Genomic DNA, 14,241 nt, shown 5'->3' with positions numbered 1-14,241 from the left:
TGAGACGGGATGGGGCAGTCCTCGTCAAAATGGGCAAAATCCTAGCTGCCAGAACCCCGCCTGAAACTTGAACACATTTCTTAGCTATAATTGATACGTTGTACTCTTTCGGCACTTGAAAGTTCGTTTAGGCCGCCAAGCTTGCAACGCCCTTTCGCACACACTGTGCGAATTGCACAAGCGCTTATTGTATTGTCTTTGTGGCATCAGTAAATCACCTGTTGACAAGGTCTTGGCCGCTAAATTGGGCTTAAGCTAAGTCCGGAACCTCGACCGTCGCAAGAGTTGTTGTGGCGGAGGCGACGCCCTTGGCGAGCCTCGCATCGACAGCCCGCTTGACGGCACGATGCACACGTTGAATGCACAACGTTTGGCTAATGTGGGCCAGGCTGGCAACGTCGCGACCTCCGCGAGCAGCCGGCGAACGGCCGTGCTCGGTCGGCCGTCGCCGCTGCTAGGGCCGCTCGCTCCCCTGAGCTCGGGTGACTCCTCTTCGCTGCCGCACCACATCTTGCCAAACAGCTCCAGCGCCGGCAGCATCAACTCCACACACTTCAGCCGGGGCGTCTGCTGCGCCAGCAGCAGCGGCACGCAGTCCACGCCCGCCACCGCCGCCACCGCGGCGCCGGGCGACTGGTCCAAGCGCCTGCTCTCCGTCGCAAAGACAAAGGGCAAGAAACAGCCCGGCGGCGGCAGTTCACCCACGCCCGACGCCGACATCTTCTCGCCCGCCAAGCCGGCCGCCAACAAGAAGCCCGTCAGCAAGCTAGACATCCCCGGCCTGTCGTACTACGAGGGCCGGCCGGACGATGAGGACGAGGATATGGATCTGGATGACATGGAACCTGGATCCGAAAAGAAGCGGCTGCCGGCGGAGATGCGCTGCTTTGACACGGCACGCATCTACCTCAAGGGAGGTGACGGCGGCAACGGCTGTGTGGCGTTCCGGCGGGAGAAGTTTGTGGAGCACGGCGGGCCGTCGGGCGGCAACGGCGGCCGCGGCGGCAACGTTTGGGCGGTGGTGGACCCCAACCTCAACTCGCTGTCGGTGTTCAGGGGGCAGGTGAGGAGGCGGTGGGGTGTGGAAGAGAGGGCGATGGGGTGGAGGCGAGGGGAGGAGATGGGCAGGGGGGCGCGGCGGCGGTGGCGGTGGCGGGAGACTGGGATAGCTGGGAATGGAGGGCTGCCTGGAGGTGGGTGGGTGGGTGAGGGGCCAGGTGCGCAGGATGAGGGCGGCCTTAGCTCAGGACCGCAGGGCGGCGGGGACACGTTGTCTTTTGCTTTGTTGATGCCCCTTTCAGCTTCAATGCCGGTCCGGCCACTGTCTCGATCTGGTAGCTCAGCCGCCGATCCCGTTTCCATCACCCCCATGCCTGTGCAGGTGCACTTCCGCGCCGAGGGCGGTGTGAACGGCCAGGGCAGCAACTGCGAGGGGGCGGACGCGGAGGACCTGATCGTGCCCGTGCCGGCAGGCACCATCATCCGCCGCAAGTGAGAGGACAGGGGCCGGGGGGGTGCAGCTGAGCGGGGCTGTGTGTGTGGGGGGGGTTGCAAGGATTGGTACAGAGAAGGGTAGCGTGGTAGACAGCAGGTGTGGTGTTGTGCGTACCGATGACCGCCGGCGGCCATAGGTCCAGCGCCAGAGCTCGCCGTGGCGTCCCGTTTTGAGCTGGCTATACCTAATTCTAGAAGTAGTGCTCAGTGAAAGGTGTATAAGCGCGTGTGCGCATAGTAAACTGCTAAAAAACGTCGGTGTTCGTGGTTTGTTTGAAGAAATCTCGTGCGTTGTGCCGCGAACTTTGAGGCTGCTCGCCTTTCCTAAACCCGGGAAGACTCACCTACGCGCACAGGCGCGCGGACGCCACGCAGGAACCGGCCGCACATGCAAAGCAACGCGAGGAAGCGGGCGCGGTCAGGCGTGGCGCGCATAAAACATAGACCCAGACAAGAACCCATGCAAAGTGCTCCTAATAGTATGGCTAGGAAAGCAGGGAAAAAAAGATTAGACGGGCTGGGGGCGGGCACAGGGTACATGGGCAAGTAGACACACGCGCACACGGATGCATGGGCACAAGGGGGGTGGAGGGGCTAGGGGCGTGGCGGGGCTCCGCAGAGCTCCCACCACCACGCCACCGCTGGGGGCAGAGCATGCAAGCCCCCAGGCGGCGCGTGGAGGTTAGACATGCAGGCGGGGTGGCGGCGGGGGAGGGACAGGGCGGCACAGGGTATCAAAGTACTCAGCGATGCGTTTGTACAGGTCCAACCCGGCGCGCCGTTGGAGACCAAACAATTGCGGCCAGCGGTCCACTTGTTCCTGCAGCTTTTGGGACAGCTGACGACACGGGTAGCGTTGACGGGACAGAGCAAGCATGACCAGGGCGACCTCGGTGATAAAGTTTTCCGGGGGGGGGGGGGCAAAGCAAGTTGTACATGCACTCGAATGGCCGCGGTAGGCGCGCCTCCCATACGCGCCCCTCCCGGTGACCAGAATCCTCTTTACCCCACATGGGACTGGACTCAGTATGCGTAACCCTGGTGAATGCGGCATCTCTCGTACGCGCGTAAACTAAGTAACCCATGGTAATCCGGGCCCGTGCAACGCGCACAGGGACGCGGAGGAGGATGAGCCGCCGCTGGCTGAGCTGCTGAAGCCGGGTGAGAAGGCGCTGCTGGCGGTGGGCGGGCGCGGCGGGCGCGGCAATTTCAGCTTCAAAACCAGCCGCGACCGGGCGCCCACCATTGCGGAGAAGGGCGAGAAGGGCGAGGAGCTGTGGGTGGACCTGGAGCTCAAGGTGCGAGGAGCGGCAGCGTGTGCGCGTGTGTTTGTTTGTTTGTTTGTGCAAGTATGTTAGACAGCACGAGGGAAAGGGGCATGTGTGTGGACGTGTGTATGTGTGTTACATGTGCGATGACGTGAAAAGCGGTCGACTTTGCGAGGATGAGTGGGCACACAGCGGGCACGGATTGGGATGTGCGTAGTGTGATGGCGTGTGTGCCTAGATGAGCACAAGCAGGACGGGTCGATATCATGCGCGGGGAATGTGGAAGCAAGCCGTCTTGTACGTATGTGCAGCCTGTTTGCATCGGGCGGCCGACTCCACACCATAACAACAACCCCAACCCGCACACTTGACGCTTATGTAACCTGCTTACATGCAACCTCTTGGCGCCGTCCCTCGCAGGTGGTGGCGGACGCGGGCATCATCGGTGTGCCCAACGCTGGCAAGTCCACGCTGCTAAGTGTCATTACCGCCGCCCGACCCAAGATCGCTAACTACCCCTTCACCACGCTCGTGCCCAACCTGGGCGTGTGCGAGATGGACTACAGGTGCGCGCGACGCGTGAGGGGCCATGGGGGGCGCTGCTGGGAGGGGGCAAGGAGCTGATGGGAGGCGGGAGGGAGGCGGGAGGGAGGCCGGAGGGAGGCGGGACGGAGGCGGGCCGTGCTGCCACGGCTGAGCTTGCCAAGGGTTCGAAGCGGGGGGTGGAAGTGTTGGCACGCGGCGGTGAGGGCGGCGTCGCGCAAGGCCGTCCACATCGCATACCACAGCCCGTGCTGCGCCCAACACACCCTAACCCACACACACTCTGTGTACGCCCCCCGCAGCACGACGGTGTTTGCGGACGTGCCGGGGCTGCTGGAGGGCGCGCACGAGGGCCTGGGGCTGGGCCACGAGTTCCTGCGGCACGTGCAGCGCTGCCGCGTGCTGGTGCATGTGGTGGACGGCACCAGCCCCGACCCCGTGGGCGACTTCAACGCCATCAACCTGGAGCTGGAGCTGTTCAACCCGGACCTCAAGGATAAGCCGCAGCTGGTGGCCTACAACAAGGTGGGGAGGCGGAGGTGGAGGGGGCGGAGGTGGAGGAGGTGGTGGGGACGGAGGCGGGGACGGAGGTGGGGACGCGATTGCGAATACGCGCAAATCCCGCTTATGCTATCTCAAGCGCACAAACACGTCCGGCACGCTGCCCTTACAACCCCCCCTGCCGCCGGTGTATATTTCGCTACACTTTTCTGTATCATCCTCCCCGGCCGCCCGCCTCTGGATGCCTTGCAGGTGGACATCCCCGACAGCGGCGACTTCTGGGAGATGGTGCGCGAGCAGCTCACGACGGAGCTGGGCGTGCCCGCGGACCGCATCTTCCCCATCAGCGCAGCCACCGGGCAGGGCGTCATCGAGCTGGTAGGGAGGAGGCCGGCCGGTTGCGGGGCTGCGGGGCTGGTGGCGGCGTGGGAGAAGAGGGGGAGAGGGGGATGGCGCACTCGGTGGCAAGGCCAGGGCCGGGTGCTCGACACTTACGGGCAACGCATCGGCCTGGTTTGCGAACCGCAAGATGTGTATTTGTGTGCGCGCGCTGTGCAGGTGCGTGCGGTGCGCGGCGTGTTGGACGAGCTGGGGCCGCAGCAGCTGACGTACGAGACCAACGCACTCAACCAGACGGCGGTGCAGCGGCGCGAGGTGCGCATCGACGACTTCACAGTGGCCATGGAGGACCTGCCGCCGGGCAGCGCCAGCACCGCGCCGCGTGTGTTCTACGTGGAGGGCGAGGGCATCGAGCGCTTCGCGCAGGTGGGTGCTTGGGAACGTGGAGAATGTAAGGGTGGGTAAGGAGGACGAGTTCGTGCGCTGTTGGGAGCTTGTGTGGAGGGGCGTGGGCGAAGACGTGTGTGTCAGGAAAGCGGAGGGCAATGCGCGTGTGTTGGCGTGGTGCGGATGGCCGCCAGGGCCGCCCCATTGCAGTGGTCTTCCCACGCGCACATTCCAAGCCGCGCTCCACATTGCCATAGCCCTCTTACTCCCCTACGACTCGTACAGCAACCCATCCAGCGACTCACCTGCCCGCCACCCCCTGCCCGCCATCCGCTGCCCCCCGCCCTCCCCCAGATGACCAACTGGGACTACTACGAGGCGGTGAAGCGCTTCCAACGCGTGCTGGAGGTGTCGGGCATCAACGGAGCGCTCAAGGCCCGCGGCGTGCGCCAGGTGCGCCGTGTGGGCCTAGCGTGCGTTTGTGTTTGTACAGCAGGGAGAGGGTGGCTGTGGTTGGGGAGCGTGTGGGTGACTTGGTTTTTCCATGCAGGCATGCACGTGGGGACGGGGGCGGCGGTTGCGGGGACCCATGGATGCGCAAACGTCGGACTACTTGCCGCGCCACAACTGCCTGCACAAGTGTAGTACCATACACATCCAAGTGCACGCTGCTGAGCACACACGCCACCCTCCATGCACGCATCGAAACCCAAACCCCTCACCTCCCCCCACGCTACCCCCAGGGCGACTCCGTGGTGATTGGCGAGACGGAGTTCTCCTGGAGCGACGACCAGTCCGACGGCGCCGTGTACGACAGCTGGGTGAAGGACATGAAGGACCGCGGCGTCAACAGGCAGGGCAGCGCGCGGTGGCCGCACCCCGACGTGCGGTAGTGGGGCGCTGCAGGGACGGGCGGGGGCGCCGTTGTTGGAAGGGTCCTGGTGGGCGGGTGGATGGACAGCATGGGCACGGGCGCGTTGTATATGGTGCTTGGAGGTGGCGCCCGGAGGAGGCCCGAGGTGGATGTGTTGGGCTCGTGAGCTGCAGGGTGCGTGCGCGGCTGTGGCGTGGAGGGCGATTGCCGGTTGGGAAAGGACGCAAGCAGGGCTGTGTGTTTGCGGCGCGTGCACGCGCGGACGGTGCAAAGGCATGGTGGTGGTGGGCTCGGAACTGAGGCTGGAGGTTAGCTGGCTGTGCCTCTTTAAAGGCAGTGGTGTGTGGGGCGGCTAGGTGGTGATGAGGTGCGGCGACAGCCCTATGATTTCTTCAGTCCTGGACTTCTGGCGCTTCCCTCTGATACGCCGGTAAGTGGACAATGTCTGCGAAGCTTAGATTTCTGGCTGTCTGTTTTGCAGACTTTGCTGGTGAGCATAGCATGGCACGATGTGTGGTAGGATTTGTTGCTGTGTGGTTTGTCGCCTGCTGTGTAGTGTGCTGTGCTGACGCTTGACAGCGGGACGTGGCTGGACGGCGGGACGTGACTGGACGCATGTCGGGCACGTTTGCGCACGTGGTAGGATTCGTAATACGGTATCTCTGTCGTTCACGCACGGGGGCCAGACCGCCAGAGGCAGCCCGGGACAGGGGACTCCTGGTCCGGGAGGGGTCTGACACGATCGCACAGGGGCACCTTCCCGTTGCGGAACCGTATGATCGCCTGTGTGCCTAGTCTACCCGAACGTGGCACGATAGCATACAAGTAGCAGGGTTGGAGCGTGCGCAAGCAGATGAGCCGTTCTTGTTGTTTACATGTTCGTCTTCATGACAGATGTAGATATGAAGATTCTTCATGAATATGCGTACGGGGTGCACTGTGTTGCAGCACCTTGACCCAAAAACCAACCAGCATCACGGTTGTTGCGACGTGACCGAACAAAATTATAGTAACTCACTGTCTTTGGTGTCAATATTTGGACCGGACCAATGAACGTGCAGCATTGCGCATACCTCTTCTGAGGGCGTTGGTTGGCATGCCAACCTCCAAGTTCGCCTGCTCCAAGCCTCACAGCAATCTCACCAGTCACAAGCTACCCGACTCACATACCACGCACCTGCCTGGTGCGTTAAAAACCTGCTCAACGTGAGCACTTACACCGGGTTGCTGTGTAGTTGCGGCTTCTCTCAACGCAGAACCTATGTGCCTGTGCTCTGCCGCACAACCCATATCAATAACTCACCAGCCTTTGCCGCTGCAGCGCTCTCAAGCGGCTTCCACTTCACCGCCCCGCCATGGCCTGCTGCTGCTGCAGCTGCTGCACCGCTGCCACCTTGTCTGCCACGCCCGAGCCGCCGACAGCAGCCTTGTCCTTCGCATCGCGCTCACCACGGTCGCGCTCCACACCTGCAGGTGCCGCCTGCGTCATCTGCCGTAGTGAGGCGCCGGCGGCTATGGCGGCCGCGCCCGCCGCAGACGGCATCGCTTTGCGGCCCGCCGACAGCGCGGCAGGCGAAACACCCATGGCGGACTGTGGTGTGGCACGCGAACAGCACATGCGAGCATGGATTCAGCCGCAGCAAGCTGGACAAGCCGCACACCGCATTTTGGGCATCAAGACTCTTCGAGCAATAGTCCCTGCAAGCAAGTCAAGGAGATGCTACGCCGCCTAGCCCAACCCCGATACCTTGCCAGTCGCCATGTCCGGAGTGCGTGCGGCAGCCGCAGCCGCCAGTCGACTGCCGATAGGCCGCATGCCACCCATGTCGGGACTAGTTAGGCCCTGTACCGGCAGTGTGGAAAGGAGGAATGCCAGGCAACCATTAGTATGCCCGGGACCGGCACTGTTTCGCCTGACTGTAGACTGCCCCGTCACAGAAAATTTCCAGCCCTCTCCAGCCCAACCGCAACCCGCGCCCCACTCCACTCCTTCCAACCCAACGTCAGGCGCCATCCCACGCTACCCCACTCCCCGCCACGCTGAGCCGCCGGACCCCCACCCGCTCTCGCCTGCGCGCCGCCGCCCGCCAGCGCTGCCGCCAGCGGCGACGCCGCCACCGACACCATGAGGCTGGCGTCCAGGTCGGTGATGGCGCGGCTGGTGGGGCCGGAGGCCAGGCTGGGGCCGTGCACCAGTGTGGAGTGGATGCCGTGGAACTTGCGCTGCAGCCGCTCCACCTGTGTGTGTCCGGGCGGCGGGCGGCATGCAGGGCAGTGGTCGGTTTGGGCATGCGGAGTTCCAGTACTGTACGGGTCGCAAGCCAGGGTGAGGGGGGTCCGGGGGAAGGCACTGGCGAGCACGCTAGCGGATGCGCTGTGTGGGCTCCTCAGAAAGACACGTACACACATGCACCGCCACCCCATCCACCGCCGCCATCCAGCCACGACGCACCCGGCGCAGCTCCTCCTGCAGCTCCGCCTGGCGCGCCTCCAGAGCGGTGCGCATTGCGGCGGCGTCAAACACCTCGTCCAGGCCCTGATCAGGATACGGCACACGTGGGCGTCAAGGCAGGGAGTGAAGCACGGACACGTGGGGAAGGCATACACGGAAGCCTTCAACGCGAGCAGGTCCTGGCATGCAGTACCCTGGCTTCGCAGACCCGCGCACTGAGCATCGAGGACAGGTACAAGGGCAGATGGCCGGGCTCTCAGCGCGCAGGATTGCAGGAACTGAAGGAGGGAACGGTGTCCTGTCCGCGGCCCCGCCCACCTCCTCGTAGGCGCACTCGATGTCCTTGCGCAGGCGCGCCGGGAAGCTGTCCACCAGCGGCATCAGGAAGAAGCAGTTGAACTTGAGCTCGGCGGCCTGCGGGGCCGGATGGTTAGGGGTTAGCCGGTTAGGGTACTGGATCAGGTTGGGTTAGGGCGCTGGGAGGCGGACAGGGCTTGGTGGTGGCACGGAGTATCAGAACGGCAAGGGTACCAAGGACGGCTCAGGAAACGCCAGCGATGCACATGCAACCTCCAAGGGAGAGCGGCTGGGCCATGCCTGCTGCCCGGTGTTACTCCTGTTTGCTGTCCGGGCGGTCCCCACCTGCACCAGGTGGTCGCGAATGCCCTCGAACATCTGCAGCACCAGCGCCCGCACGATGTCCTCGCTCACGCCCGTCAGGTTCCTGTGGTACGCATGACATGTGGCGCGTTGGTTGCACGTGCGCGGACTTGTCAGCCATCAGTTGCCATTCGAGACCCCTAACAACCATGCCTTGCGTATGTGTAACAGGGCACGGGGGCGCTGCGACGGCTGATCAAAAGCACCGCCATCGGCTTGCAGACCACTAAAACCAAGCACCTGCTCTCCCCCCAGTCCTGCCCCGCACCTGTTCCACAGTGTGGCCTCCAGCATGTCGGGCAGGCTGAGGCTGCCGGCCTGGCCGCCGCCCACGCCGCCCGTCATGGACGGCTCGCGGCTGAGGCCCGTGGCGCCGCCGGCCATGGCGCCGCCGGCCTTGCCGCCGTTGATGCCGCCGGGCGCCGAGCCGGTGGTGATGATGGGGTGGCTGCCGCTGCTGCTGTCGTTGTTGGTCACGCGCACCTGCAAATTGAAAGAAGCAAGTATGGCGCTTATGGCGCGCGGCATGTACTAATCACCACATGTGGTAGCATACATCAAACGCATGACACCAATGATACCCGACATGCAGCCTGCAGCAGCACCCAGCGCCCTCACCCTGCCCAGCAGCTGCTTGAGGCTCCTGCTGTTGCGCGTGTGCAGGCTCCAGCTGACGTAGCGGGTGGTGGAGGCCAGGTCCTCCAGGCACCGCTCCTTGCAGCTGTCCTCAACCTGGAGAGGCAACAACGCACAGGGAGGAGCGGGAACACAGGCAATCAAAACGCTGCCGTTGCACGCGCTGTCTCAAATCCCAGCTAGTTTTCAGTGCCGCCTCCTGGTATTGCATTGCATGCAGAATTGCAGATATACATGCAGTGCATGCGATATCAGGAGCGTGTCCATGCCCATCCCATTGACTTGACGGCTGTACGTACGTGCGCCAGGAAGGCGTGGAAGGCGCTGCTCACGCGGCGCACGAACTGGTCCGTCAGCGCGGCCGCCGCGTGCGCCGAGCCGCTGCTGCCGCAGCCGCCCGCCAGGCCCGAGTCGCCCTGCTGCATGAGCGCCAGGCTGATGTGCAGCAGGCGCCGCAGCACGTGCGCCAGGCGGGAGCCCAGCTGCAGGGGGCGAGGAGAGGGGCCGGGGCGGAATTGGATAGATGCGCTGAAGGGAGGGCGCAGGCGTCTGGCTGGTTTCCGGAGCGGGTCGTAGGAGCGGGAGCTCTCGGGGAAGGACCAGCCAGGAGACGCCAATACGGCAATGTCTGTGTTATTGCGACCTGCGCCAGCCCGTGCAACGCCGCTGTGTGCTGCCAGTGATGACCATCGCCGCGCGCTGCATGCACCGGGCCCTACGCCGCATCGGCCACGCGCCGCACCTGGTGGATGAAGGGTTCCAGCAGCTCTTTGGCCTTGCTGACCGCAATCACACACGCCGTGCGCACGTAGTTGACCTGGAGGGGCCAACACAGGCCGGCAAGAGCAAGCAAGGGTCGATCAGGCGTGTACTTGAGCTCGCTGTTTGCCACGCAGCGACTTGCTCAGCCGCGGCCCATTATCATAACACACCGCAAACGTCGGCGACCTACGCAACGCACCCCTCCTGCCCTTCCCGGCGCAGCCGCTCTCACCCCATCGTGCCCGCCCTCGTAGTCCAGGCCGCAGGCGTTCACGATCTCCTCGTGGCTCAGCTCGGGGCAGGCCAGCCCGCCCACCACCAGCCGGAACTCGCTCATGGCCCGGTGGAACTGCGCGCCGCCGTACAGCCGCATGGCGGCGTTGGGCACCGCCTCGTGCGCGCCCGCCAGCGCGCGGCTGCCGCTCACGAACGAGCCTGTGTGGGCAGGCGTGAGGGAGCGGGTGGATGCAGTGAAGGGGTGCCGGTGTAGGCGGTTAACGGGAGGTGTACGCGGAAGGGCGGTGCGGTGCGCGGCGAGGCAAGGAGTGGGTGTGGTGCTCAGGGGAGGTGCTAGGCTGCTAGCTGCACTACCAGCTGCACAGCACCGCAGTGTGCGCACGCACACGCACCTCCGCGGGCATGCTCATCCGCCAGCGTCTCGCCCCACTTGTCGGCGGGCGCGGTGATGGTGCCGCGCAGCAGTTGTTGCAGGCGGTTCAGGAAGGCGTCCACAAAGGCGCGGCCCTTGTCCTGCGGCGGCGACGAAAATGCCCAAGCAGCGTGCGAAAGCGTTGCTGTTAAGCGGCTGCCGGCGGTGCCATAAAACTTCGGACCAGGTCCGTTCTGACAACTGCGACTGCGCTTTGCCGTTGCCCACGTGCTAGCACCACGAGCCTCATCCCGCCAAGCTCTCTACCGATGCTCCTGCAGTCCTGTTCCGGCTTCTCATCGCCGTCCCTCCATGCCCCGCACCTTGAGCTCCTCGGGGTTGAGCCCGGCCAGGTCGCGACGCACCGCCTCGATGCGGGCCGCGGTGGCGCGCTGCTCCGCCTCCAGCAGCGGCACAATGGAGGGCACCGCGTCCAAGTAGCGCTTCTGCAGGGGGTGGTAGGGAGAGTTTAGAAGGGGACAGGGTTGAGGGGACGAGGAGGGGAGGGGGGAAAGGGGTGAAGCGGAACGAGAAGGGGAGTAGGGGGACAGAAGGGGAGCAGAGGGGAGCGGGGGCATGAGGAGAGGTCAGGAACACGAGTGCGCTGGTTCAGGTACGGCGGCGGAACTTGGGCGCAGATTGTAGTTCACACGTAGGCAAGACACAGCCCTGCGAATCAAAGCGTTGCCAGGTGTCCGGTGGGACGTGCATGCGCGGGCATGGCGCACTGCAGAGCCCCTTTTGGTTGCAGGTGTAGTTGCGGCACGGAGCACCTCCCACCTCCGCACCTGCAGCAGCTGTTCCAGGTAGCGGCGCAGGGCGCCCACCCCGATGTGGTCCCGCTCGCCGCGGCTCAGCCTGTATGCATGCGAGGCAAGACACACGACACGACAAGACACGTCATCGGAACAGCAGTGGTGAAGACACAAGAAGCTGTAGTAGCGGTAGTGCCAAGGTCGCTCAAGCACCCCAGCAGCAACCAATGCCAGCCTCTCTACCCATATGCACCCCTCTGCTTACTTGCGCGCCAGCTTGGACTCCAGCTCGGCGACGTCGGTGGCCTCGCGGTCGGCCAGCCGCTCGCGGAAGACGTCGTGGGAGGGAAACACGCAGTCGGCGCCGGAGCCCACACGGCCCGAAGGCACCGACCTGCGTCCGCGCAGGATGTCACAGAAGCACATCCCGCTCATCCCTATGCAATTCAATATACCGTAAATTGGCACGAAGATGTGTGGTACACCCTCTGTTACGGTACGATGCGCTCGTGCTGGCCACTACTGCTCAGGCGCAAGCACACCACCAATGCTGCCCCCGCCCCTCAGCCCCGGCCCCTCACGTGAAGAAGGGGCCGTCTCCCAGCATGCCCATGCTGTCCAGCGCCGAGGGCCGCAGGAACATCTCGCAGTCGGCGGCGCGCGCGAACTGCGGGATGCGTGTGTCGAACTTGGTGCTCACCAGCACCGTGCGGACCAGGTTGGGGTCAACCTGGCGAGGGGGAGCGGTGGGGGAGGTGTATAGGGTTAGACCAGATGAAGGTGGCAGGCTAAGGGGGATAGTACGGCACCACGCAGGCGGACAAGGGCCGCGGTGCCATGCCCATGGTTACCTGGTAGCCAGTGTGTAGCGTATAGCGTGGCTATGCAAGACAGGGTGCAGCCTAGCAGAGGCGGGGCCCCACCTGCATGACCAGCCGGCGGGTGGTGGCGTTGGACCAGTCGCTGCAGTCCTCCAGACATAGGATGACGTACTCCGGCACCTGGGGTGTGGGGGCAAGCCACATCATACGTGGCACGCGCCGTGAGGGCAGCAGCGCGTGTGCGAGGTGCGGCCAGCACACCGGCAACAAGACCGGGTTGTGGCAGCTACGGTTCTACAAGCAAGTCAGCTCACCTGTGCCTTGGCGCGCACAATCTCCTCCACCTGCGCCGCACAGTTCTGCAGCGCGCAATTCTTCTTGCCCGGTGCCGGCGAGATGAGGCCTGTGGGTGTACACGCATGCACATGGCCACACGTTAACTGCCTGCCGTGCTGAGTCCAATGCCCCAGGCCAAGCCTGCAAGCTTCGCAGTTGCCATCGAAACACACGGCAGAGCCACAACCTGTCGGGATTGAGACCGAAGCGTAGCTGCCCAGCCAGTACTGTCGCCATCACCCCACAGCCCGGGACCTGCCCCAATCGCACCCGGCGTGTCAATGATGGTGAGGTTGGGGCAGTGCTTGTACTCCATGCGCACCACAATCTCCTTGGCGGCGAAGCGCTGCTCTCGCTCCAGTGCTGCATTGTCCGCGTCAATGTAGGCCTGCGCGTAGTCAGTCGGTGGTGGAGTTGTGGTGTGTGATGGGTGGGGTGATGGTCGTCAAGGAAATGATGGTGCCGCACGTGTGTTTGGTTGGGACTTGTTTGGATAGATGTTGGTGAATCAAACCGCCCCCCCAACACACAAGCACACACGCTCGCAAATCCCTACCTGCAGCTCCGCCAGCGACATCTCCTGCTCCGACACGCCGTCCTCCAGCTTCAGGAAGCAGGCCGGCGTGGAGCAGGCACCGTTGTACTGTTGCATGGAAGGGTGAGGCGTGCAGCAGGAAAGAGTTAGCACTTAGTAAGGTAGCCCCTGCTGTGAGCGTCGTGGAGGTTATGCAGGAGGCAGGGGGCTACACATAACCCCCACACGTGCGCGTCACACCGCATTGCATACATAGTCCTGCATGTTTGTTCCTTGTGCTCTCTACCATAAATCCCATGTTTTGCTTAAAGCCCCGCCGACCTTCATGTTGATGGCAATGGGCCTGCGCGTCTTAGTGCCACCGCCCACTGAGTTGAACTGGAAGCCCATCAGGCCCTCAACCAGAGCTGAGGGGAAGCAAAACGGCGGGGTTGATAGGAATGGCATGTGTGAAGTTCAAGCCTGAAGAGAGCTACGCGAAGGCTGAACCTTACAGCAGCGACCAGCGCTCGACCAGGGCCAACTGTGTAGCGCAATGCCGGCCCCATGGAACGCGCCAGGGGCGGGAACCCGACAGCGCGGGCAGTGGGCAGGCTCGCTGCCTTACCTGACTTTCCGTCGGTCTGGTGCCCCACGACAAGGATCGCCGGCGCGTCGAACGGCTTGTTGAAGCTTTGCGCCAAAGTGTGCAGCTCATTGTACGCATCTGCGCAGCGACACAGGACCGGTACGGGGCACGGAGCATGCTGACTCGGCTGCGCTAACGCCGCGCCGCTGTCAGCATTCGGCCATCGTCGCTTGAACGGTTTGGCAGCCAGACATTACAGGGACGCACCGTAGAGGCGCTCGTGCCCGCGTAGATACCCCTTGCTGGAGCGGTCCAGCAGGTCGTCGTCCCCCGCGGAGAACGTCATGGTGCTGTCCCTGAATCCGCCTGAGCTGAGCGACGCCGCCTGCTGCTGATACCTAGAAAGGTTGTCCGTGGCCATGCACTAAATGACGACGCGCGAGGAAGGACGTCGGGGCCGTCACTCGTCAAGCCTCAGTGTGGGGGCAGCGATGCAGAACACCGTCCAGGCAGAAACTAAATGTAGAATATTTGTTTGACCTAATATGATGAAGAATGCCAGTTTGTTTTCTTCCTTCTTGGCGCGAAGACAGGTAGCCGGAACCGGGATCCATAGAGCCCAATTGTGCTGGCCGCTCTCATCGAATGCTTGTTCGTTCCT

General features: G+C 63.7%; 2 protein-coding genes across 2 annotated transcripts; one reads left to right on the top strand and one right to left on the bottom strand.

Annotated features, from left to right (window-relative positions):
• Positions 1–64: 64 nt before the first annotated feature.
• Positions 65–6,074, top strand: CHLRE_10g433100v5 (uncharacterized protein). Its single transcript, XM_001702430.2, has 9 exons — positions 65–1,063; positions 1,382–1,491; positions 2,609–2,792; positions 3,183–3,328; positions 3,608–3,830; positions 4,059–4,184; positions 4,365–4,571; positions 4,887–4,985; positions 5,276–6,074. The coding sequence occupies exons 1-9, from the start codon at positions 347–349 to the stop codon at positions 5,423–5,425; spliced, it is 1,962 nt and encodes a 653-aa protein (XP_001702482.2). The 5' UTR covers positions 65–346; the 3' UTR covers positions 5,426–6,074.
• Positions 6,075–6,132: 58 nt separating this feature from the next.
• Positions 6,133–14,103, bottom strand: CHLRE_10g433050v5 (uncharacterized protein). The gene is made up of 23 exons (XM_043066676.1): positions 13,848–14,103; positions 13,620–13,718; positions 13,334–13,419; positions 13,034–13,120; positions 12,748–12,865; positions 12,456–12,544; positions 12,244–12,321; positions 11,902–12,050; positions 11,586–11,714; positions 11,354–11,423; positions 10,889–11,011; positions 10,546–10,666; positions 10,149–10,351; positions 9,897–9,971; positions 9,454–9,636; positions 9,137–9,250; positions 8,787–9,001; positions 8,501–8,582; positions 8,177–8,272; positions 7,859–7,942; positions 7,477–7,644; positions 7,154–7,249; positions 6,133–6,997 (listed from the first exon to the last, which is right to left on the bottom strand). Exons 1-23 carry the CDS (start codon positions 13,999–14,001, stop codon positions 6,749–6,751), a joined length of 2,868 nt encoding a protein of 955 aa, XP_042920073.1. The 5' UTR covers positions 14,002–14,103; the 3' UTR covers positions 6,133–6,748.
• Positions 14,104–14,241: the final 138 nt, after the last annotated feature.

Source organism: Chlamydomonas reinhardtii, chromosome 10, assembly GCF_000002595.2.
Source record: "Chlamydomonas reinhardtii strain CC-503 cw92 mt+ chromosome 10, whole genome shotgun sequence".
NCBI lineage: Eukaryota > Viridiplantae > Chlorophyta > Chlorophyceae > Chlamydomonadales > Chlamydomonadaceae > Chlamydomonas > Chlamydomonas reinhardtii.
This window is presented reverse-complemented; position numbering and strand designations above follow the sequence as displayed.

Coding starts and splice junctions, on each gene's coding strand:
- CHLRE_10g433050v5 (XM_043066676.1), bottom strand. CDS start 14,001: ATGGCCACGGACAACCTTTCTAGGTATCAGCAGCAGGCGGCGTCGCTC. Junction 11,424..11,585: donor GAGTCCAAGCTGGCGCGCAA/GTAAGCAGAGGG, acceptor GCATGCATACAG/GCTGAGCCGCGGCGAGCGGG. Junction 8,273..8,500: donor TTCGCGACCACCTGGTGCAG/GTGGGGACCGCC, acceptor CCGGCCCCGCAG/GCCGCCGAGCTCAAGTTCAA.
- CHLRE_10g433100v5 (XM_001702430.2), top strand. CDS start 347: ATGCACACGTTGAATGCACAACGTTTGGCTAATGTGGGCCAGGCTGGC. Junction 3,329..3,607: donor GTGTGCGAGATGGACTACAG/GTGCGCGCGACG, acceptor CGCCCCCCGCAG/CACGACGGTGTTTGCGGACG. Junction 4,572..4,886: donor GCATCGAGCGCTTCGCGCAG/GTGGGTGCTTGG, acceptor GCCCTCCCCCAG/ATGACCAACTGGGACTACTA.